Source organism: Aulonocara sp. 'chitande type north' Nkhata Bay, linkage group LG7 (assembly GCF_057382095.1).
Source record: "Aulonocara sp. 'chitande type north' Nkhata Bay isolate Kocher_YH1m ecotype deep benthic linkage group LG7, A_spYH_male_GT1.1, whole genome shotgun sequence".
NCBI classification, from domain to species: Eukaryota; Metazoa; Chordata; class Actinopteri; order Cichliformes; family Cichlidae; genus Aulonocara; species Aulonocara sp. 'chitande type north' Nkhata Bay.
Window position 1 is genome coordinate 3839707 of NC_141350.1, and position 25399 is coordinate 3865105.

General features: G+C 41.0%; 1 protein-coding gene across 3 annotated transcripts in view; it reads left to right on the top strand.

The window, feature by feature from the left end:
- tspan9a (tetraspanin 9a) overlaps positions 1-22773 on the top strand; it is a 184458-nt gene extending 161685 nt beyond the window's left edge. For all 3 annotated transcript variants that reach the window (XM_086298013.1, XM_086298012.1, XM_086298011.1), the window contains 5 exons: positions 2102-2176; positions 9500-9601; positions 9899-10030; positions 14116-14199; positions 18356-22773. In XM_086298013.1, the coding sequence (XP_086154139.1) occupies positions 2102-2176; positions 9500-9601; positions 9899-10030; positions 14116-14199; positions 18356-18427 (465 nt within the window). In that variant the 3' untranslated portion in view covers positions 18428-22773. The remainder of the gene's footprint in view (positions 1-2101; positions 2177-9499; positions 9602-9898; positions 10031-14115; positions 14200-18355) is intronic.
- Positions 22774-25399: the final 2626 nt, after the last annotated feature.

Below are 25399 nucleotides of genomic sequence, written 5' to 3' on the forward strand. Positions count from 1 at the left end.
AATGTATAAAATTGATAGAAATCGTGGCAGCGGGCCAAAGTTTGTGCAAACTTATAGTAGCAGCCCTAATTTCATAGCTTGGAAATGTTTTTAATGGACCACTAAGAGTCATAGTTATTTGTCAGAGATGAGAAACGGAAAAAAGCAATGCCATAACATTTTGAGAACTGCTCGTATTTTGTGTCTTTTTGCTGCAAGGCTTGTCTGCACTGTCACACGCAAGCTGCAAGCAAGTGTCTATACTCAAAGGCACACTGGTCACAGGCCACCAGGAGCTTTTTTTGTATTTGTCCTATTACCAGACCCTCGGGAGAGCTAGGTGACTGGGGCTACTTCAGTAATTCAGTCTGCCCTCTATCGAACCTCAAGAGTGCACAAAGGAAAATTAGAGCTGAGCAATAGGATTCCCCCTTTCTGCAAATTAATACCAACTAATGCATGTCATTGCCATGGCTCTGGTCAAAGCCCAGTGAAAGGAATTTCAGGCGGGGGAATTAGTATTTGCATAGAGCACACCAAAAGCCACTTGATGTTTTTGAAGCTCAAGATTTGAGAATGTTCTATTATTCATTACAAAGACTGTTCTGTCTTGACGTTGCACTGTTTGCCCAAAGTTGTACAAGTGTGTTATCTTAAGCACAAGTTAATTATGAGAGTTCACCCAACAGAATGAGGTTTGCAGGGATCTGCTGCAGAAAGGCAAAGAAAAAAAAACTTTCATGTATAGAAACTTTAAATGAGAAGTGGAGTTGGGGCTCTGAGTACTTAACATCACAAACAGCTCAATCCCTTGAAGCTCTTGCATCAGTCAAAAGCCCCACCAAATCCTCAGCGTTAGACATGGCTTCCTTCACCTGCCAATTTGCTTTGCAGAAACAGTTCATTTGATTGCAAATGCCAGGAAAAGTATGACAAGTTAACTGCGGGTGAACAACAATCATTCTGTGGGCTGCAAAGCCATATGCAGCAGCAAACCGTTGTAACTATGTCGTGTGAGCCGTGACATAAATAATAGCTCGCACCCTCCCTCCCAGATGAGTTTGGAATTAATGGGTTTTTCAAAAATCTAGGTTTGCATGCCTCCTCCCGTGCTGTGCAGAAGAGCTTGGTAAATACCGTGCTGTAATGGAGTCAAGTAGAGAGAGTAGTAGATGAGATGCAAGGCTGTGCTAGAAATTAATCTTAGGAAGTATTAAACCTTTTATACTCCCCTCAAACATTCACAAGCCCTCCAGCACCGAGATTCTCCTTTTTTCCTCCCACCATCACTCCCACCTCTTCCTTCATGTCTCTTTTTCTAATTTCCTTCTCCCTTTTTAAATTTGCTTTGTTTATGTTTATGGATTTCTTTTTCTTTTTTTTGTCTTGAGAAATGTTGGTTTCTGTGTATGCTGCTTCCAAATGAAACCATTAACTGAAACCTGGAACGTTTTTGGGGGAAATTTACTCATTTGTTTTATTGTCAAGAGCAAAAATGAGAAGATTAATCTAGCTGGTAAATATAAAGCTGCTGCCAGAAACTGTCCAGCCAAGCTGAACAGTATAAATGGAGGGGTCAGTAGGTAACGCCAGCTAGCTTTATTTAGGGCTGGTTTTACAGTCATGTGAAGTGATTCGCTGGGTCATAGCTGGGCAATTAACCTTAAAATACTACAGCTTTATTTTTTATTTGGTTTTTCCTTGATGATGATTCATGTGTTAATTATTGGGTTTTAAGAGATGCCAGCTGGCAGATAAAGCCAGGCTCTAGTTTTTTGTGTCTTTTTGTTTCAGTCTGAGCTAAACTAATTGACTGCTAGCTCATCTCATTTAACCCTTGCCTTATGTTTCACAAGATGTCAAACAATTGCTTTAACCCAAATTAAAAGATCATTAGATGATCCGTGTATCTCCGTGAGTCACACAATACATTTGAGTTTGGAGTATAAATAAATGCGCTTTAAATCACAGATGCAAGTCTTACTGTGAAGTTTGTGAAATACTCAGATAAAACAGCACTTAACTGCAAAAGAAGCTTAGCTGTTCAGAGTTTTGTTCACAAATTCAATTTACAATATTGCCTGTGCTGCTGTTGTAACAGTGCTCTTCCTCTTTCTGGCAGTTCTTCATTGTCCTGCTGATAATTCTTCTGGCGGAGGTGATTTTGCTCATCCTGTTCTTTGTGTACACAGATAAGGTAAGTTGTTATGTGTTGTGTCCGAATTTTGTTTTTTATCATTCCAGCTAAAGACATTAAAAGAAAGCTCTCTCACACACAGATGATCACAGACAAATGCAGAAAGCAATAAACGGTGTTAGTGTGATAAGCATACCTAGATTCCAGTTGCTTCCGGGTATCAGAGTTTTCTGTTTTTATATTTGGTTGTTTCTCTGTCAGAAGCTTGAGTGTCTTCACCCCACCATTAACACAGCAGTCAAAGGTTAGGCCACAAAATTCAACTCAATCCCCAACAGTTGGCTCCCCCTAATTAGTTCCAGGAATATTTCCCATGACCCCTTGAATGAGGTTAAATCAGGTGAATGTGTGGGGTAACAGCAGATGCCTACATGCAAAGCTCTGGATATTACCGATGCTGAATTCGTCTTCGTCTTTAATCTGATCCAACCACAAATGTTTCATCCCGAAGAAGACAAGTGTCTTGTGCAGGACGAGCGATGAAGACTTCTCTGTTTTCAAGGACATGTCGTTGATAGATCCGTCTATTTATATATTTGCTCTCTTATGTCACACGGCCCTCGGGACATCAGCTAATTCTGCCTCTTTGTTCTGAGGTTATTGCTCAAACCTAGTCTCTCAGGCAGATAAAGGAATTCATTTAGCAGCCAATCCATTCTCAGATTCAGATCGGGTCTCGCAGGCACACCCTGTCAGGAGTAAATATGTCTGTTGCCTTATCATCAAAATATTACCGGCTTAACCGTGATCCCTCCGGCGGAATTTAAATAGAAAGCCTCTTGACTTCACAGCAGTGCCTTTCCCATCACCTGTGAAGTCAGTAAAAGATAGCCCAGTAGTGCTGAGGATTTCCTAAATGAGAAATCAGTTGAGTCTGCATTAGCAAAGCATGGGGCATTACCCGGGGAAAACTCATTCGCACAAGTTCCAGTGAATACCCACCATATTTTATGTTTGTCCCGTTCTTGCCAAATTACTGTGTTTATCCTGGCTTAAACCTAATGGAACGTGAAACCATGATAATGAGGATCACAACCAAATATATTTCCCTTTATTGGTCTTCAAATGTCATTGGAAGGCAAAGCGTTTAAAGTAAATTGCACGTTATTGGAGATGACACTTTCAGACTGCTCTAATCAGGATGTCCTGCAAATTTAGGAAACTGCATTAGATTTTAAAGCTTGTCTGTTTGGCTAAAAGGACAATCACAGACGACCTTCACATATTGCTTTTTGTTTTGTGGTTGGGTTTTTTCTCCGTCTCCAGTGAGATCTTGTATGCCGTGTGAGGCTCCCCTCGTCTTCTGCTACAGGCTGTGATCAGAGGAATCACTAATTCACTTTTCTTATTTGATCCCCTAATCACACGGTATTTATTAACAAGACTGGAAGACATACGGTACAGTAGTTGGCAGCTTTTAAACGTGTATCGACGGAGGCAAAACAGATATCGTTAGCTTCATAGCATAAGTGCCTAAGTCATTGACTTAGTCAAATGACTTAGGCAATTATGCTATGAAGCTAACGATATTTTAGTCTCTCAAATAGGTCATATTTAAGTCATGACTGACTCTTTGTGCATACTGTGATCCTTCTGGGCGACAGTCTGTTGACAGGTGGGAGGGAAAGACAAACATATAGTATCTTGTGTTTGTTGCAACATGTTTTTTTCGTTTAGCGTCCGTTTCCACCAGTTTAATCCTACTTTGGAGGTACCGCTCAGTCCCGTTAATAGATAATTTCTCTCACGTCTTCTTCACCCCAGCAGTCTTGCCTCCAGGTATGGCTAATGCGTGGGCACTCCCTCATTCCTTCCACAGCCCAGTGGTGTTAAGCTTTCTGATTAAATGCCATGTAGAGGGCGTAGTATAATAAAGGCTGGCCCTGCAGTTAGCAACCAGCTGACTGCAGCAGATGGCTGGGCGGCAAACCAGATTACAGCCATCCGTCTTTAACGCTCTGACCTCATTGTGCCGCCGTCGACCCAACACGCTGAGCTGAACACCGGTGAAGGTTTATTAGCTCAGAATGAGGAAGCAGAACTTTGCAAGAGAGACAGGAAGCACCGGAGCATGTACGTAGGGATGTCGGGAGGGCGAGGAAGAAATGAAGGAAGGGTGGAAGGTGTGGAGAGAGGTGGAAGAAAAAAAAGAGATATCAAAGGATGCTGGGAAGAATGAATGTGTTATGTGTTAGGGTGCTGAAGTACACAAAAAAAGGGGTAGAAAGAGGTCAGCCATGTCAGAAATGAAATTAGATGTCACTGTAAAACTTTAGGAAAAGAATCAGGAAAAAGGAAAACACGGAGTCATGGAAGAGGAAGGAAGCCAAGTTTGGCTGTGGCACATCCTTGATGTCTTACTCAACGACAGCAGCAGTCACATCTAGCTGCGTGTGTCGTTTGTGCAAAGACAGAATTATGTTCAATTCCTGGCTGTGCGTTATTTCCCAACCAATTAAAGCTGGAGTGGGGCTCTTCCCCTGACTCTGTCAAGTGCCCTGGCCTCCGTCTACAAAACACAGGGTTGCAGAGCAACTGAGGGAATTAAGTAACGTGTTTAATAATGTGCTGTTTGGATTCACATCATTTATTACAATTTCAGGGCAGTAAATGTATTTGTCCTGAGCTTTGCAATTAGAGCAACAGTGAAACGTTGTTAGCTTCTTAGTTTCCCAGTAGTCCTGAAACTAAAACCAGTGTTTCCAGACAGTATGTGACCCAACAGTGACTGCGTATGAGAGGAAAAAAGCACTGAACATGTTTGAAAGAGGTTCGGTCTATCCTTAAAGAGCATGCAGCAAAAGACTGAAGATGTGACAAGAGACAGTTTTATTTGCTTCACGAAACAGTAAAATAAGTGGCAATTTGATCTGGGTTGTTTAGCTTTGAATATGTTTTATTTAAATAGTATTTAATGGTAATTTCATGCTTGAAACTCTGCATTTAGGAACATTTGAGCCTGAAGTCTGGTATTTGTGATAATGTGAGCTTTGTGTACCATACCCTGACAGAAGTTAAGTTTGGTAGAGGTTGACTTGGGTTCAGATGCTATGTACTTCGGTGCATTTTACATCAAATATGAAATCTACTGTGATAGAATATCAGCTCAACTGTCTGTCACTTTTTTAAACATTAAAAAACAGCGTTATCTGCACCGCCTGTCTCGTCAGAAACCTGCGTATGCAGGCAGATCTCTGGTTCTTTGCATTATAGATGAGATTTGAAGACAGGTGAGTATGTGTGGAGTCGCTTCATCATTTCTGCATCCAAAAGAAAAATGCAATAATTCCAGGGAGTATTTCACCGTAAAGTATATTTTTAATTATTATGCAGCTGTCGGGTAAACGATGACGTGAGCTACTCTGGTACTGAACGTTAATGTGACGTGAACATTTGCCAGTGTGGGAACTTGGGAGTTTGGGGCAGTTTGATTAGAAATTTCACAAGAAAAGCTATTCAACACCCGGAACACAACAACAGTTAGTAAAGAACCAGAGTTACTAGCTGGTAAACACAGGGGAGCAGCTACAACTTAACAATAATGTATTTAATTTAGTAGTTGACCAAGAAGAAAGTGCAGGGACAAAAAAGAAAGAAAAGTGTTTTTAAAATAACAATCAATGATTATCCTTCATATTTTTTGCTAGTGTGAATATGTAGATAAGATATTAGCCATTTTGAAAGTTCAAAGCTGTTCCTAAGCACTTAGCCATCCATAAAATCAGATTCAAGTTCAGGTTTTTCAGTGGAAAGTTGAGCACTTGTTAGTCTTTAAACACTGACCGTGGTTGGTATCCTAAGATAATTCCTCTGTTTTCCTGTCAGCATGCACAGAACATGCAGACAGATAAATGTATTATCTATCTATAGTTTACCTGCCGCAGGTGCCAATACACTAACTCCCAATGGTCCACTAATTCTTTCCTTTCAGAGCCTCATAAGATCAGAATTGGATGCTGTACAATTTTCGTAAGATATTAATTGAGCAAACTGATAAAATAAACGTTTTGCTCGTCTCTTCTTGTCAATAGAAAATTGTACTTAGTAGTCAGGATAATCTTTTAATGATATACGTTTGCAAATGATAGAATACTGCATGATGACCTCTTTATAACTCAGACTGTTTTTAGTTCACTGTGACCCGTTATCATGCAGGGAAGGAGCAGTACCTGCTAGATAAGAGCTTAACAAGCAGTTTCACTTCGTGTCAGGTAGAGGAGCCTCTCTTGGCGCACACACACACATATACACTAGGGGTGCAACGATACACAAAATTCACGGTTCGGTTCGATACTTTGGTGTCACAGTTCGATATTTTTTCGATACAAAAAAATGTTCATGCTTTTTTAATTTGTCATTTATTAAAATTATAAATATATATTTTAACTCAAACTTACAGTTTTTAAATTTAATGTTGCTGAAACAACAAAGGGATGAAATAATAAATCTATCTGATCGAGAAATCCCTCATCTTTGGAAAAGAGAGTTTATTACAGAGAAATGGCTCTTTCCAAAATAAAAGCTATACTATACGCTTCTTCTGGGCTATATTCTCAGGCGAAGTAGTCGAACGCAGATCCTCTGAGCATCGTCAGAAGGAAAGTTGATAAAATAAATTAAAAATGTTGTATTGTTCGATACATATGCGTGCCGAACCGAAAGCACTGTATCGAACGGTTCAATATCGATATGAGTATCGTTGCACCCCTAATATACACATCCACATTCCAATGTAATAAACGAATGCGCCTACTTTTGTATATAAATAAAGACCAGAGCGGTAACAGAGCGCACTTCACAGGGCCCCCACTCTGATGTCAGCGCTCTGTGACCGCCCTTGCAAGTAAAAACTGCAGCGTGTGTGTCTCCACTCTCTGACTCTCAGCTGAAGAAGTGTCTTTAGAATAAATCTCTTGACACTTCTGTTTTCACAGAATCTCATGTAAATATGTAATGCTCTCCCGTGTTGCGTGAGGAACTCTAAATGTTCCACAGCATTTTCAAAACAGCCTGCTGAGACACCAGTCGTTAGCCAGATGTTCCCCCACCTCTGTGGTGGCTGTATCCTTCTCTGAATTGATCAGTTCTTTCACGTCTTTGGAAATTGGAGCAGTCAGTTCTGTCGTGGCACACACTCTGGTAATGAGCATTCAGTGTAACCTCACAGGTCTCAGTGTACCTGCTCCCCTGGGTGTTACCATGTCACCAGATCTGGGACAGGTGTTTCTCCAACAATCTACCACCCGCTCTCTGCTCTATTTTTGTGATCATTGACGGGGAACGTGAACAGTTTGGACAGAAAGGCTTCTCCTTCCACCGCCCTCACATGCATATCTTCTTGTCTTTCTTTGTTTTTTGTTTTTTTGTCTTTTCTGTGAATTATGAGTGTTTTCTCAGCCGGCCAAGCTGAACCCTTTAGATTTCTGTGATGAATGTGCAGTCGTATATTGCTGTGTGCGGACTTGGTCATCACAGAGGAAACTACAAGCTTATCTATGCAATGAGACATATGAGCTCTGTCTCAGGGCTTTGTCTACATGCCACACGTGAAATATTGCGTGGCAACATCCAGGCAAAACTTCCCAGAAGTCGGATGTTGCCACAGCACGGTGCAGGCCTGTTATTTGTCAACATTTTCGAGGACCGGCAGTGTAAGCATTAGTCGAGAAATCGCCTCGTGTTTTTGTCTGCTTCTGTGGCGAGGAGGAAAAGGGTCGGCGTGCCGCACGATCCTCCAACTCCCTGTTTGTTCTGTATTCATTTGTCTGCCTCTCGTTAGAGGTAAATCTGGATCATTAACTTTCATTTCACACTGTAACTAAGACACAAAAAAATTATGTGCAGTGACTTATCGGAGACTCGGAAGAAGACTTTTATTGCAATAAGAGGGACCCTGCTCTCCAGCGGCTGTGTGAGGAGTCTGTAATGAGCCAGCAACATCACATACAGCCTACTGTTGATGGAGAAGACAAGATAGCAGATAGAAACAAAGCATAAGGCAGAGATTGATGGTGCTGCTGTTCTTCATTTCATTTTCCTGCACGAGGACCAAGATCTGCATCAGCAAACTTGCAGGCCGAGGAGCAAGAATGGGATTTGAAATAATTCTCGTCTTATTTCAAAGCTTTTAGAGGATGTTTTAAATGGGGTTTGCATTTTTAATGATTACTAAAGCATTTTATTGCCCGAGAAATTTTAATTAATCAGTAAAAATTCAGTTTGAATGTCTAATTCAGCAAATAGATTTCAAAAGCCTTGCAGCTGAATAACAAGGGTACTGAACCAGTGAATGACTTTAAAGCTTAATGTCGTTTCTGTACAGTCAAAGGAAAGTTGGGTTTGTACTATTTCTAATGTGTAAGACAGAAAGTCAAGTGATATTAAATGTGTTATTATTTTAGAGAAGCCAGGCTTCTGGCTGCTTATTGTTACTTTCGTCCTTATTCTTTCACTAAAGGATTTACTGACACCTAAAATCACCTTGTTGTTTCTGGACGTGACCGTGCTAATGCAGCTTCTCTTGTCCTGTGCAGATTTCCTGATCACACTCTTTAACTCCAAGCTTTAAGTATTAAGTGCATTCCTATTGTTGTGATATTACTTTTATTGCCCGTGAAGATGTACAGCGTGATTCTGGCAGTCCATGTCATTTTTCTAGTCATAATTACCCCGTATCTAAAGCGCCTCTCAATCTGTCCTGGCAGTTAGCAAATCCCCACAGGCATATGAAACTGCAGGAGAGCTAAAGCTCTGATTTTGTATCTCATTAACACAGCGAATGAGATATTAATCTCCCTCAGACATGGCACAACCCTGAGCAAATTGTTGGTGTTCACTCAAGAGGAAAATGATTTGCTAGCACTGCTGAAGGGCATGTTGAAGCCGAGCGTGTGAGCGACACATGACGTGTCAGACGTTCAGACATCACACAGCGGTCCGCGTTACTGTTGCAGAGTTATTTTTATTTGACAAGACAAGAGGTTACCCATAACTGTGAAGGCGCTGGCATTTTATGTCTTTATATTGTAGTGTCGGATTGCTTTGCGTTAATGATTCGTCGGTCATACACAGTCCACTAAAAGCACTTAACTGCACACCTGCCACTACTGTTTGCATCTGTGTGAAAAGGATGCTGACAGTTTGAAAAGGGTAGAATAATCCGAGTGCACCTCTACAAACACCCAAGCTTCAACTGCCTGCTCCAATACAAAGACAACATAAAGAGGTATTGAATGGTGCAACTCACCGGACTGTTCTTGCAAAGACAACCCCTCCAAACTAAGATCTCTAACTAAGGCTAATGTTTTCTTTTATCCTCTCCAGGTGCGTGAGAATGCCAAACAGGATCTCAAGGATGGGCTGGCTCTGTACAACTCAGAAAACAACATAGGCCTGCGAAATGCCTGGAACATCATCCAGGCAGAGGTAAGTAACGCCATGCATTTACAATATGAGAAACGTTAGTGTGAATGTTTAAGCACAAATGACTAAAATCTATTCAGATATTCCAGCTAATGTATGTCCTGGCTTGTAGCTGTGGCGTTAGAGTGAACTTAAAAGCCCAAACTGGCTGTCCAAGTACACTTCAGTCCTTTTTTGCTGTCCTTTAAAGGAAAGTGACCAATTACATTTTTTAATTAAAGTTTGTTTGAGCTTTTTGGGGCCACTGAGGACACAGAGCATTAACTCATCTTCCACCTGACATTTGTATGGCATTAACAGTGGAAATGCTGTGGAGTGATAGGATACACCGACTGGCACGAGGCCCTGAAGGACAAAGTAGTTCCTGATCGCTGCTGCCAGGAGCATTACCAGAACTGTGGGCGGAACTCCACCAACATGTTCTGGAACAGGGTGAGTTGACCTGGACTCCGATGAGTTGAGTTTTGCTTCTCAGTCTTTTGCTTTTGCTTTTAAGTATAAGAGTCACGTGTCTGCTCTTTATAAAATATTCAAAACTAACAGATTTACTGTATTAAAATGACAGACTCCACAGAATATACTTACTGTATTTAAGTTTTTGTTTTGGAGGATATGAATGATACACAGAGTCATTTTCTACCTAATCTCGGCTGTATAGTTTGCCTTGACTTTTCTCTTTTTAAAACTGATAGTCTGAAAGTATTCTGTATGATTCACGTAATATTCTTGTCCAGATTATAGGAAACATGCTGGGCCCAAAACTGCTGAATCAGAATACTTTATTAATCCTTAAGGAAATGATGTGGTTACTCCAAGACTTTAACAATTACAGACTAAACTATTTGAATATGTTACAGAGTTTACACATTTAAGAAAGAGCACTAATATATACAAGTCACTCAGTTATAAATATCAAGAATATTGACAAAGGATATTACAGAGGTGGAATATATATGATTGACATTTGACTCTGACTGAACTTTGTCATTTGGTATTTAGCTGCAGAGCGTGTGCAAACAGGGCAGTGTTTACAGTGTGTTAGATGGAGGAGTTGCACAGGGAGACGGTCACGGGCAGGAAGGATTTCCTGTGTCGTTCTGTGGTGCTTTTTTGGTACCATTTATCCCTCTTTGTATTGTTACTGTCTCTCCTCATAGTAGGTTTTCCATTTACTTAGAACATGTGCTCTAAAACTGCTTTAACGAAGCCAAACTTGTTTTGCCACGTTTGTGCAGTTTTGAGTGCTGAAGTGTAATCTGTTCGTTTGCTTGAGTCAGCCAATGTACCAACGGAAACAGACGTTAACTTGAGGTAGCCAGCAATTAACTGGCTGGCTGTGTGTGTTCGTGTGTGTGTGTGTGTGTGTGTGTGTGCGCGCAGACTGTTTATGCTGCGTTTTTGCAACAACTCAGAGTGCTCTCAGCTCTCACCAGGAACCCCGGTTGCTTTTTTCACTTTACCGCCAGACTCTTTCTTTTTATCTTGTTTTGCCTTGCAGTCTCAGTGCGCCTACAAAATATATACATGTGAAGTTTTTACTGACACTGAAGCCTTTTTAGGCTGCACAGGCCTGTTTCTTTTATGGAGGGACGTAAGCACAGTGGACAACCAGAATAGCAAAAAGGTCTCGACTGGTGCATCTACATAACAAAATCGTTTTAGCGTCCCCGCGGTATGAATATGTCATTGTAAAACAGTTGTCTGTCTTTTCATAAATGCTCCCCCTGTGATGGGGTGGCTCAGTATTAGGAGTCTTTATTTCAATTTGCCCTTTCCTGAGAAAATGTTTCCCTGTCCTTCTCTGCTCCCTTGGTTTTGTAAATTCAGTACAAGATCCAAACAGAGTTCTGCTCTGTTCCTGAGTCATGCTGTATAAAAATAGCTGTCTGCGGTGCACCTTTTTCCTAAGTCCATTTAATCTCCAACATCTCCAGCACCTGATATTTTTCACTTCTCAATGTGTTTTTACTCCTCAGTGCTCAAGTACACAATTAAGATACCTGTCTGACATTGTCTAACATCCATCCGGTGTCCTTGAAACTTTTAGATACCATATTTACAATCAGTCGAGCGTCACGCTGTGTATCATCCCCATCTCAGCCAAACCAATTTATCTTGTGATCCTAATCTTCATCAGGCTGTTTTTCAGCTCTTTAGCAACATTCAATCTTTCAGTTTTAGGCCAAAGAAGAAGAGTGAGGAGGGGTTTTTATGACGTATATAGAGCCTGACATTAAGCAATGTTCTAAGCTAAAATTCAAATTTCCATTTGTGAGATTGAACCACTTATTCTTCCGATTTTGAGAGCTGTACTTTGGAAGAAGTGCGCTGTCTGTGGCGTTTCAGGTGGAGGGCCACTGTGGCTCTGATTAGTGTTACTATGGCTCTTTTGTACATCCTGATTACTGCTGCAGCTGTGCTCTGGGCTTTCAAAAAGTGTATTTTTCGATTCTTTAGACCAGGGGTCCAAAACTCGCGGCCCGCGGGCCATTTGCGGCCCACGTCACCTCTACTTGTGGCCCGCATACTGATGTGAAGAAAAATTTTTTTTAATTATTATACAAAAAATGATTTAATACATGACAGAGTGTTACAGGCATGGCCCTTTAAGACTGTAGCCTCATGTGCGGTGTAGTCCTTGCTGCAGGGAGAGCGTGTGGGACCGCCCCTCCCGCTGTGTGTGAGCGTGAGGGAGGGAGGAAAAAGGAAAGTCAAAAAGTACGAGGCGCTACCGAGCAGAAACGGGAGATGGAAGCATGTAAATATAAAAAATAACCACTGCAGCCTAAAAGAGTGCCTGACGAGCCCAGTAAGCTATTAAGACTCGACTGTACACCGTGTTCGTGTTTTCCTCCGAAACAATAAAGTTCTGCTGGAGCAGCCTTTCAACGCCTCTCTCTGTCTCTCGCTAGCAAAGTTTCGTGTTTGTTTTTTTGTACTACTTGGACACTGAAGTGGCCTCCAATGAGGTGACGGTGCCAGAAGTGGCCCGCGGCTCATTTGAGTTTGAGACCCCTGCTTTAGACAATTCTTCTCCATATGGGTCCCAAACTCACTTAACTCCCAACTCATTAACAAATTAAGTTGCACTGTTAACAGGTCATGTTATGACTATGCTCATACAGTTAGGCTAATTTAAAATAATCAGCATACTTACATCGTCTTAGTGATCACAGGTTTTCTCACTGTTGTTGCAGTGTTCAGTTGTGCTTCACCGAGGATTTGCGTACGAGAAGTTTTGGTTTGAAATGATTTTGTTCGTGCATTTTTGGTTTTGGCTTAAATTAACAAAAGAGCTGCAGAGCTGTGAAAGAACCACAAAGACAAAACCACCATAGAAACTTCAACAGACTCAAAATGCAAAATGTCCATAACAGGAAAACAACAAGAAACAAGTCGAGGCGGAAAACTACTACAGAGAGGTGCGGACAAGCATACCGATGAACAGCTGCGAAGAGACAAATTAAGAGGAACAAGGAAAATACTGAAAAGTGAAAGAAAGGGACTGCAAAACAAAAACACAAAGTGACTACAGAGTGAACAATTGCTCCGTGTTGGGGGTTGTTGATACTTTTCTTCCCATTAACTCGTGATGCATTGGGAAGTTAGATCCACAGCGTCCTACTTTTTAACACCACATTTGAAGTGCTCTAACATATTGCCTTTAAATTACACTTTTGTTGCTCTAAAATACAATACTTGCCAATTTCTGCTCCCCGAATTCAAAAGAGGCATGCATCTGTAAGCTTTAATCCACTGTTGTTTTTTCCAACACTTTGTGGGTACTTAAAGTCGCTTTAAAGTTTTCCTCTTATTGCCTAAATCCAATGGATTTTTCTATTGTTCTCGAGACAACAGCTCTTCTTTTCTCACAAAACCGTGTAGCACAATGCTCACCAGTTTTCCCTCGTATTGCTACTCTAATCTGCTATTGGTCTGGCATGTGGTTCGTTAGCGTGTCCAAAGTAGAGGATTAAAAGCTGTAATATAATTGCCAAAATGAGAAAAGACAGACATTGAGCTGGCCCATTGGGAAAGCTCATCATTAAAAGCTTGTGTGTAATCTTGCCCAGAGGAGATGGCCACACGCTTTGTAGTTAACTTTACATGCTGCCTCAGCAACCACAGACCAGCAGGGGCACAGCTTTGCTGCTGAAACCGCCCTTAAGTGTGTCGCGTTATATCCCTGCCAATGAGTAGCCTTTGAATGAACCCAGGTGGGAATGTATTTAAGCATACGATTAGTGCGCACGTCGGCTTATGTGTCCCATACGTCTGCATATAAATGTCATCGCTCACAATAACTCAGCTGTGTTTAATAACTCACCTGCTAGTTATCCATCCTACGGTATAGCTCACATTAAAGAAATGCTTTCTTGCGGGAAAACTGCAAACCAGATGATTGAGCTTTCTCCAGGGTAACTGAACAGGGGGCAGCCATCGCTCCAACTACAGTGTCATAAACTGAAAATGTATATTTTAATGGTATTTTAACATGGTTTTGTTCCTTTTTTCAGGGCTGCTTTGAGAAAGTGGAGGAATGGCTGGATGACAATAAGTATCTGCTGGGAACCATAGGCATGGTCATCTTGGTAGTGGAGGTAGGAGGATTTGTGAGAAACAACTCTTTCCTGTTTGTCCTGCTTTGTGTCTTTTGCCAACATTGAAAACAATTAAAAGGTTAATGCTCAGTGGGCATTCTGGGCTCCAGCACATCCTGAAATATTGAAGCTCCTGTCTTGTGCACCCTGATCATGTGTGAAGTGGCTTTGTGCCAAGAATGATATAAGGAGCTATGAGACGACAGGAGAGCAGAGATGCTGAATATAGAGTCGCAGATTAAAGGCTCTGTAGCAAGTGGTGGTAGAAATTCCACTGGCGCTTCTGTTTGTCTTTTGCTACTAAACTTTGCTTCAGATGTATCCCTCTTTATCTCAGTGTCTCTTCAGGATGTAGTATTTCCACTTACTTTGAGATTGCACTCTAAAAGTGTCTACTCACAGAACAACGGGGAACCTTTTTTTTTTTTTTAACCATATTTGTGCAAATTTTGACTGCAAGACTTTTTTGTATTACGTCTTTTGTTTTGTTTTTTTCACTCCGGTTAGCCAGTGTTTCAACAGAAGCGGTGATAGCGCTAGGTAGCCAGCACAGCTAACTGCACAGAAACCTGTGTGAGCATGGTGGACAACAATATGAGTTCATGCACGCATGTAACAACTGAAAGTTAGTGTGAATGCTAGACTGTCTGTATATGCCACTACCGGCAACCTGTCAGGTAGGGCTGTTCGATATAACGATATATATCGGACGGCGATATAAAAACGTCTATCGTTTCATTTGACGCTATCGTTTGTTTCATGGTGTCACAAAATAAACTGTTTATGGCAATATTTTTTCATGGTTTTGATGGTCACTGTAGTGGCTATATTAATTTCTTAAAGTTTTCTCTTTCTCTTATATTTAATATAACCACACTACTGACGGACAAGCGCCTGTTTTTATGCGTTGTCGTTAGCAACAGCGACGGTAACAGCATCGCGTGTCTGCTTGTTTATGTTCCACATAAACCTTTCACAATAAAGCTCAAGATCCTGTTGAGACTTTTCAAAATTAACTGAATCACGTGAAAGAGCAGATTATTTACGGATGAGAAGTATAAAAGAGCCGCCAGGTGCTAAAAAAATAAACCTCAGACTCAAACGTTAGAACAGGCTTTTCCCCGCAGCACGCCGTGTAACAAATACTCACAAAGAAAACGGCGGCCTTTACAACTTATGTCTAAAAATAGTTTCATGCATCGGTTAAAACACTCGACTCCAGCTACATGACGCGCAGCTGGAAACCCTTCCCGCAAGTCGAGCTGCCCGAGATTCACAGAATTTACAGAAAATGTTACATTTTTGTGATTTATATCGTTATCGGATGATAGAATTCTTATATCGGGATATGAGATTTTGGTCATATCGCACAGCCCTACTGTCAGGGGTCCTTGCTTCAATTTGCACCTTCTTGAGATAATGTTTTCACACTCCCTTGACTTTGTAAATTCACTATAAGATCCAGCAGAGATCTGGTCTTTTTCCTGAATCATCCTCTGTGGCAATAGCTGTCTGGTGCACCTTTTTTCCTAAGTCCGTTTAATCTACAACACCCGACATCTCTGACTGCACCTTACCCTCCAATCCTTTTCACTTCTTCTGCTGCCAAGGTGCATGACAAGTGCAGAATATTTTAATATCTCGGCCCATGAAACCTTTCGGTACAATATTTACATTTCACATAGATGATGATATTTGACACAGATTTCTCAGATGTACAGTTCATTTTGTATGTCCGTGCCCTTGATTTTATTTTTGATGCTGTGAAGACTTGTTTTTCAATATTTTCTTTCTGCCTAGCCTGATATGTCTGTGACTGCGTGCACGCAGGACAAGGCTTCACTTTGCTAATGCATGAATTCATGGTTCATTCAGAGCAAGGTGTCCTCACCAAGGAAGGCAAATCTCCCTGTTGAGTTTTGTATGATTCTGCACGTAATAATGTCCTCAGGGAGGGGTAGCTCTTGCACAGTCACATCAGAGAAATGTGTGCATTATATATGACCACACTATGCTCTGAAGAATTTGTTAAATTTCACATTCTCCTCCAAACGCACATCAGGCATGTGCAGAACACTGAGACTTCTGGGCGCACACACATCCTCCTCTGATTCAGGCCAAACCAGAGGTAAAGTTGGGAAATATTTGCAGACGTGACAATGAAGAGCATCATAAATAAAGCTAATGTCCCATAATGTTATTTTGTTTTTGTTTTTTAATGATTTGGGACCAGAAACATGCTGTAAATAACAAACTTTGTCAAAAGCTAGTACCGTATTTTTCGGACCATAAGGCACATTAAGCGAAACAAAACAGTCAGATAAGTCAAACTTTACTCAGCTCATTCTTCTTGCTTCCTCCACTTCCGTACAATTGTTGAATTCTCTGGCAGCTGCTCTATTCCCATGTTGTTGCGGTATATTAATGACTAACCTAATATTGTGGATGGATTATCTCAGTTGTTCTCCTGACTGAAGTTTGGTCTGTTTACAGCATCCTGCCATGTGATTGCATTTGTCCCTAACCATCGGGAACTCTCATGTTAACTTTTATCGAGTGTAAAAAAAGTTAGCTTCACTGTGTTTATGTTATGCTAACATAGCTGTGTCACTAGCGATCACGTAGCGCATCATTATATACCAGCTAGCCCAACTTCAGTAACCCTACAAACGTCACTGCTGTTTAGTTTTCTGTCTTCATTTATGTTGGAAGTGATAGCAGAGCTGTACGTTTGATTTTGTTTCAGAAATCTCTTATTCAGAACATGCAATATCAGGTTTAGGTGGAAGCTAGCGAGCTAACTTCCTGCTAACTTCTAACTCTGTTAAATGTAACTAATTCTGTTTTCATGGATGCCTGGATGTTAAACGTAATTGTTACACCTGGTAAAGCAACAACACTGATCATTTTATTAAAGATGAAAGAATTTAGACAGTTTTTAACTCTCAGTGATGCCGCAGTGCTCGTTTGACTTTGGGACCTGAAGTTGACAGATTTTTGGACCCAGATTACACAGAGTCCGCGAGGCTCCTGACTACAGCAGCCATAATGCTCCAACAATCCATCAAGCTGCGCGGCTTCATAGCTTACCAAAGTCGTACTGAAACATTTTTGACAGATTTTTGAGCACCGTGTACCGCATAAAATTGGTTCGAGATCAGTAAGCACAACCAGAATTTTATAATTTCCCCTAGGGATCAATAAAGTATTCTGATTCTGATTCTGATACATAAGGCACACCGGATTATAAAGCACACTGTTGATTTTTGATAAAATTAAAGGATTTTAAGTGCTCCTTATAGTGCGGAAAATATGGTATGTACGGTGTGTGTTTATCCACAATGCTTCAGAAATCCCAGAAATATTTCCACATTTTAAGCAGGAATCTGTGATTGAGCTTTAAAGCATCCTTCAGGAGCAACTGTCATCCTGTCTCTCAGACTGAATGAAGCAGACAGCAGAAACTTTCTGTCAGAGACAGATGAGCTCAGATGTAAATAATTGGGTTGGCTCTGAAGCACTTTTTCATCTGTCCTAACTCCGTCTCAGCTGGATGTTTACCTAAAATGGCACTTTTTTTTGGATTGACGCCAGTTTAAGGTGGCATTTTCTCTGAAGCCGCTCTGCGAATTAGGTTTTGAGTGAAACCAAAAGCGAATCAGCAGCTTTCCCCAGCTAATCACAGACCATAGGGATCCCCAGTGGAGTCCACATTTCCTTTTTTATTAAAAACTATGCAGCATTCAGTATTTTTCAGTTTCCCTGTCATCACAACTTTGCCAGATAATGGTTTTAGGATCAGCCTTGCGACTGTGTTTGATGTGGAAGTATCAGCGGTAATGGAAACTTCAAAGACATAGCTGGCTACTTTGATTCAATGGCATCTCAATTTACTTCACTGGCTTAATGCTTGCACACACTGTACATTTTGCCATCACAAAGATTCCAGAGCTTCCATTTGAAGGCCATCTGAGAAAAAGAAACTGAACTAAAATGTGTTCATGATTCAGCACACGATTCATTGTGCATCAGAAACGCAGCCCAAGGCATCAACATAAATAGACCACACGGACACACCTGCACATATATTACACATAAATAGATACTATAGACAGACACGAGCATGTGTTCACGATCTCCTTGTTTTCCTCCACAGCTCCTGGGCATGGCATTCTCCATGACATTGTTCCACCACATTCACAGAACGGGAAAGAAGTATGACGCTTAGCCTTGGGACAAGCACCAAATGGAGAGGAGCCCCAGTGCTTGATGGGATAAAGACTCTGATTCAAACATACATCCATGCTTTCCCTCTTTAGAGCATCCTTTTCCCCCTTCTCAGATCGTCTGTACAGATTCCAGCTGCTCTGTCCTGCTGTCTCCTCTCACCATTCATTTTGCCAAAGAGTAACACAACTGGAAGAGAAGAGGCACCTACTTTTGGCAAGGAAGAGAATCCCATATGTTGTCCCTTCTCTTGAGTACACTTGTTTTTTGGCTTTTTCTGTTCTTCTTTGGCTTGAACTAACCAATTGCTGGAGGGAAAGACAGACTTTGAGACAATGAAGACTTTACAAATGCCCAAACAGCCCCACAGGGCGAAAAAACCCACGAAAGTGACAAAACCCTCCACCTCATGTGGAGTTTTTTTTCTTCATGCTTATTAAATTCTAGCCCTGTTTTTTTCCCCTTGTAAATGAAAAAGATCCAACATGGCATGCTAGTTTTCTACTTCACTGATTTATCAATGAAATGACCGTTGTTATTATTTTTATTTTAAACGTATTGTTTTCTTGTTGGATTTGCTTTTGTAAGTATATCATCCTGTGGAATGTAAGTGTCGAACAGATCGGTGCAATGTGTGTGTGGGTATGTGTGTGGGATTGGTTTTGAGGTAACATTGCTGCAGACGGGCAAAGGCACGTAAGGATGCAGAGGTTTAGGTGAAATGAGCTTCATGGAGGAGCATCGCGTAAGCACGAGGAGTCATCGGTGGATTCATTTTACACCAAACATTTGTCTGCGAACAAACTCGCACACATGCATTTTGTGCTGCCACGCAGCAGCGTACCCGTTCCCTGTTAGACAATATAAATGATGTAAAATGGCTGTTTATTAGGGCTCCAGCAGCACTGTCAGCTGTAGAGATCTAGGTGATAAAGTCCCCCCTTTGAGAAAGCAGACTGGGTTGTGTACGCGCATGCATTTTATCACACAGTTCAAGCTGCAGAGGAGAAAAAACCCACTGAGAAACACTTAGAATCAAGGGCAGGATGGAGCAAAAACCGAGCAGACACGCTGTCTCGTTTCGGCTATCAATAGCGTTAACAGAGGTGGCTCTAGCCTTTCTGTACTGAAGATCTCATCCATTCACACCGCACTCCTCGTGCTTTCTCTCGGCGGCTTGCAACTCAACCCTGCCTCTATCTTTTCTTTTTCACTCTAATTTTCTTTCTCCGTGTCAGGCAGCAATGAGTTTCATGCTCCATCCAGTGCTTCTGCTGACATTCCTGCTCATCATATGTTTACACCTCCGGTTTGCAACCCCCTTCAATTTTACGTAGGCTTCATTTTCTCGCAGCAACCAGAGGTGGGGCGAGATGGGAGTGTGAGAGTGTTGCCAGATCAAAGCTCAGACTGATATGTATGGCAACATGCCCTGTAGGACACATCAGTTTATGTCTGTTTACATCTACATTCACTGCAGGGGGCCAGAGTGCCAGCCTTCCTCCTGGAGACTGAAAATATTCCATCTGCTGTGGCGACTTCAAAAAATGCCCTCCGGTGTGTCTGCTCTAGGCTTCAAAATCTCCAAAGAAACAGTGGAATAAAGACCTCGCTTACTGTCAAAGGATCACTGTAGCTTTTGGAATCATAAGGTTGTATTCAGTTGTGACATAGTGCTTTCCAAAGCAAGTGCAATTAGAGATGTGGGAAGATTGCTATATTTTAATCAAGAACAAAAAATAGCAGTAAATAAGCCGGCCAATAATTATAAAACATTTGTAACAGAATGTTAGCAGATTGTTTTGCACAAAGGTTTTTACTACAGAGGGAAGATTTTAAAGAAATTGTCTATTTAAGCTGATATTTTACCACAGTTGCGTCTTTACCATCTTTATTTTGAATTTCTGTTACTGAACCGTTGACCTGTATTGTCATGTTTGCCACTATGCCCTGTTTCTCTTCATCTCATCCATTCAAGCCGATTCAGTTTGTAGATTCCTGCAAGTTGGTTGGACTTCAATTCAGTAGCAACTCTTTCAGAACACAGTAAAAGCTCATATAACCTTGGAATTGTGGAATCTTTATGATGCAGAGTACTGTACTTGCACGAGAGGAATTTAGGATTGTGTTTTACCACGTAGTTAAGTCAAGTCTCCCATTTATAGCCTATATCGCCTGCTCATGTGTAACCAGTAGAGCTGAGCTTGGCTACCAGGGAAGCTGCCAATTAAACTTTTACAAGTGGTTGCGTTCTAAATTGTTTCCTACATTATAGCTGCAATTAAATTTATTGCTTTGAATGACGCATCAATGAAGTACTGTCTATTCCTGCTACCTGAACTAACAAAGAAAATAAGCCACTCATTTACTCACGTGCCCCCTTGATGTGAGATGCTTCAGAGTATCTCCTGAAGTCATTGTTGGCATTTTAGGAAAAATTAGTCTGATGATTTCTTCATTTAAGGGAGAGTTTTAGGAAGAGAAAGGGGAATTCTTGCAACAGGAAGCAACAAATTTGTGCTGTTTTGTGCAGTGACCCTGCTGGCTGTGATACACTGTCTGCCCCCATATGCTCCAACTCTTCCTGTTGTGTCCATGGGGGAAACATGACAGCTGCTGATGTACAGTGCAGGCACGAGCGATCGCGTTTCCTCTGCTCGGCTGCCTCCACAAACTCAACACATCCCTTACTTACTGCCTCACTCTGCAGACACCTGGCGCTATTCAGTAACTGGCAATGTGGTTTGGACCCCTTAAAGCACTCGTAAGGTACCTGAGACGGGTTAGCGGAGGAATAGCTCAAAACAGTTTGGCAAATGAGGCTGTGCTGTATCCTTACTGCAAAAAAAAAAGGTTCAAAGGAAACCCGAGATAGCCGCACATGTAACAGAAATACAAGAATGCAGAATAGTGGGAATAAAGCAAATCCATTGGGAGGTCAGAGCCTCAGCCTGCGGACGCTGTTTGCTCTCGGCTGATCTGACTGGGGCGACATTTTCTTCTCTGTGTAAAATCCTTACCCCATTTTCCATGATTATGTCAATGTTACATTGTGTTTGTAATATGCGGGGATGAATGCCATTTTAACAAGGGGGGCGGCTGTTTAATTATGTTCGTTTTGTACACTTTTCTGCTGTTTAAATGTTTGTTTTTATACAATATGCTGTTGATTTTCTTGTTGTAGGTTCTGTTTTTATTGGCTTTCCCCCCATTTGTAGTTCACTTTGAGTACATGACATCATTAAGCATTTTTTCCTAGAGGATTAGTCTTTGCAGTGTTCCTCTACAACATGCAAAAATGCCTTTTCTGTGTTTCAGCGATGCAGGCGGTTAAAGCAATTAACGTAGAACAAATAGAAGGAAAATCTGGCATATAGTATCAGGCAAAGTCCACAAAAGACATACTGCGCTTTTGTCGTTGTGCTTCTTTGTATTAGGATCAAATTAAATTGAATTAGGACGCGCAGCTATAATCTGCAGTATCTCTTCAAACTGCCAGTGCAGGACCCATTCTGTACTCTTAGAGCATGAACTGTTAGACGACTGTACAACAGAGTTCATCTCGCTCCAGTGTATCAGCTCACTGTAAATATGCCCATTTTACAAGTGATGTAACTTACTGTTATACCTCTGCCACTTCGCCTAACATTCACATCAACAGGCTGGTTTTCTGACAGCCCGTGCCCTTTTTATGCTCACTTACAGACACTTGTACTGTATGTTATCCACTTTTTATGTCTGCCAGATTTCCTGCCTCTGTTTTCGCTTCAAGCACGAGAGCGGTGTAAATGTTCAGTAAATTTGTGTTTGCGTCAGTACAGTCCTCATATATTTTTGACTGCATTTTCATCTTTTAGTAAAACATGATTTCTTTTTTTTTTTAATTGATTTTTTTGAAGGAGTATAAAATATTCCGTCTCATCCAAGGAAGCACTCCCAGTAAGCCACGGAAATGGTGAAGGAAGGATGCACATGCAGTAATTGGGTTTCGTCTGCTGTGAAAAATTCTGAACATAAAAACTGTTTTTTGTTGTTGTTTCCTTTCGTTTTGTGTGTGTGTCAGAATCATTTTTTGCCACCTTCGACATATTATTTCTGTAATCTGCTCCTAATCCTTCCCCTGTGCTGAAGCTGAATATGTGAGCAGTGGAAATGTATGCTCTAGAAATGGTGTGTTTGATGTTGTGTTCTGCTGGGTGGCACTATCTGATACCTGCCAGCCTTGTCCTGTGGAGTTTTCTGCTACACGTGAAAGCACTCTGAATATCTATACTAGCTGGTGCACTACTTTCTCTTTACTCGCTAAATCAACTATTTTTTAAATAAAGGAAAGAGTGTCAGAAAAAATCTCTCGGTACAGTACGCTTATTGCCTTTCTTGTCTAATGACTTGATGCTTCGGATTCCCTTTTTATGTTGCCGTCAATTAGATTTGATTCAGAATTTGTTTGTGGGGTTTGGGGGGTGGAGTGGAAGACTCGGCATGAAGAGCAAAGTGGCGTCAGCAGATCCCATGATACATGAAGTGTTCTGTGTATACAATCCCTGTCTGAAAATGGGCTCTTTTAAAAAAAAAAAAAAAGCATAACAAAACCTGAGGGACTGTTGTCCTAAAGATGCTGAGATGAGCTAATGGTGGTGAGCCAGTCAAGAAGAGGTTCTTTTTCTAAAGAACAAAGTGAAGATGATGAAAGTGGGAACCATTGCCAATTTGTCTCACGCTTCAACAGCGCGGAGTGAAAAGCTCAGTATTTTTGTGTGCAGCTTGATCCCCTCCTTTTAACCTAATTGTTATCGGGCCTGTGTGCGATAGTGAGTGGAGTTTATTGTGCCATTCCACCCGGGCTTTTTGTTTTTCCATCACTGTTCCTTCAATGCAAAAAAAAAATTATGACCTATTTTAGCCTTTGTACAGATTATTTTGTATGAATAACGTACTGAAATAAAGTGAAAAGAATCAATCACGGATACTTTTATTTTTTATTTCCCACCTCATCCACCACACAACTCATTTCATTAACCTGAATTTGGAAGGCTTTCGTTTCAATGAGGCTGTTTACTTTGTCCCCACACAGGACTGCTGAACTTGTTAACCTGCAGTGGAGGTGATCTGCAGGTTGTTTCTGGTACTGCTTGTTCTCACACGGTCTTGTTTCGCGGGGTATGCTTGTCATCTTTTAAACATCACATGCAAAAACAGCATGGCTCATACTGCTGCAGGGTTACTGTTGCTTCCTATTATTTGTTCTTTTAAACCTCCACTGTGCTTAATAGATCTGCAGTAGCAGGTGGAATTTTAGACACATGCTCTCATTTAAGGGTTTTCAACCATCTAAAGATGTCAAAACTATGCAGGTACGTTGGTTGTTTTATTCAGAGTTCAACACAACACAGCCATGCCATCTCATCGTTTTCACACACCTGGACCCTATTGTTTTTCAATAGGTCAGCTCCAGGTTATCTAATTGGTATTTTGCCATGAAGCAGAGTTATGAGTGTTGTATCATATGATCTGACCTCCACAACCACACAATATGCCACCACCAGTATGGGGTATATTTTGGGATGCAATAACAGAAAAGCAGCCAGCAAGTGCTCAGAATATCTATCGTTCCCTGTTTCCTCTCAGCCAAACGGATTGCCACCCAGCCTAAGTATGGTACTGTTAGAGGTTTCTTGCAGATACAAGAGAGTTTGTCTTCTCCACTGGTGCTCAATAGGGGATTTGTTTTGTTGCTTTCTACAATAATGTAAGGTCTTGACCTTCTAGTGCTCTTCAGATAGTCCCATTTACTGTGTTTGTGTGCTTTTAAGTCAGAAGTGGAGGCAATGCTGGGCATCCTCTGCACACGGCCATAAACAATCAGAAGAGTCTGTTCAGTGACAGGTTGCTTCTCCCCAAGACAAGAACTAACAGACTTAAAAACTCCTTTGTCCCACACGCCATCAGACTGTTTAACTCCTCTCTGGAGGGGAGAGGGAGGGGAGACAGGAGGACAAAGGAGGGAACAACTAAGCTGTAGTGCCTCTTCACCTCACTGTACAATACCTTTTGTGCAATACTTTTTGTAAATAGTCAACAGTGCAATAGACTCAATACTTGAAATGTGCAATTCACTTGTATTTTTATTTTTTATTCCTATTTATTCTATTTATCCCCTTTGTATATTTTATTTATATTTGTCTCTGTATTTATATATGTGTGTGTGTGTGTGTGTGTGTGTGTGTGTGTGTATATATATATATATATAACAGTTCTGTAACTGTAACTTCGGTCGTTGCTGTGCTTTTTTTGGAAGTCGAATTTCCCAGAGGAACCCACCCGAGGGATTAATAAAGTTCTATCTTATCTTATCTCTTATCTCTTATAGTGCTCTTCAGATAGTCCCATTTACTGTGTTTGTGTGCTTTTAAGTCAGAAGTGGAAGCAATTGGGATGCTGCAAAGAAGCATACAGCTGTGATATCTAGTTATTTTCTACACTGAAGAAAATAGTACCAATAAGAAAAAAAACCTTGAGTGGGTAGGTCGCAAATTTAACCTGCTGCTGGTTATGAATGTCTTGGCTGAAAATAGTTACATTTTATTATTATAATGACACAAATTCCATTAATAAAACAAAATTGGTCAAATCGCTGTATTTTGTCTGAGTTCATGGAAGGAGGACGACACCACTTTCTATCTGTGCTATAAATATGAAGCCATAGCCAGCAACTGGCTAGCTTTGCTTAGCTAGGTTTAGCATTACAGACTATTTTTTACGATTACAGATGAAGCAAAATTAGTGTAAAAATTACAAGATGTTTGGTTTTTATAGGCCATTATGTTACAGATGAATACATTAACATGTCAAGTTCAAACCGTGAATCAAAATGGGGAAGAAAGGTGATTTAAGTGACTTTGCTTTTAAGACAGCTTGTCTGAGTATTTCAGAAACCGCTGATCTTGTGGGATTTTCCCACACAACCACCTTC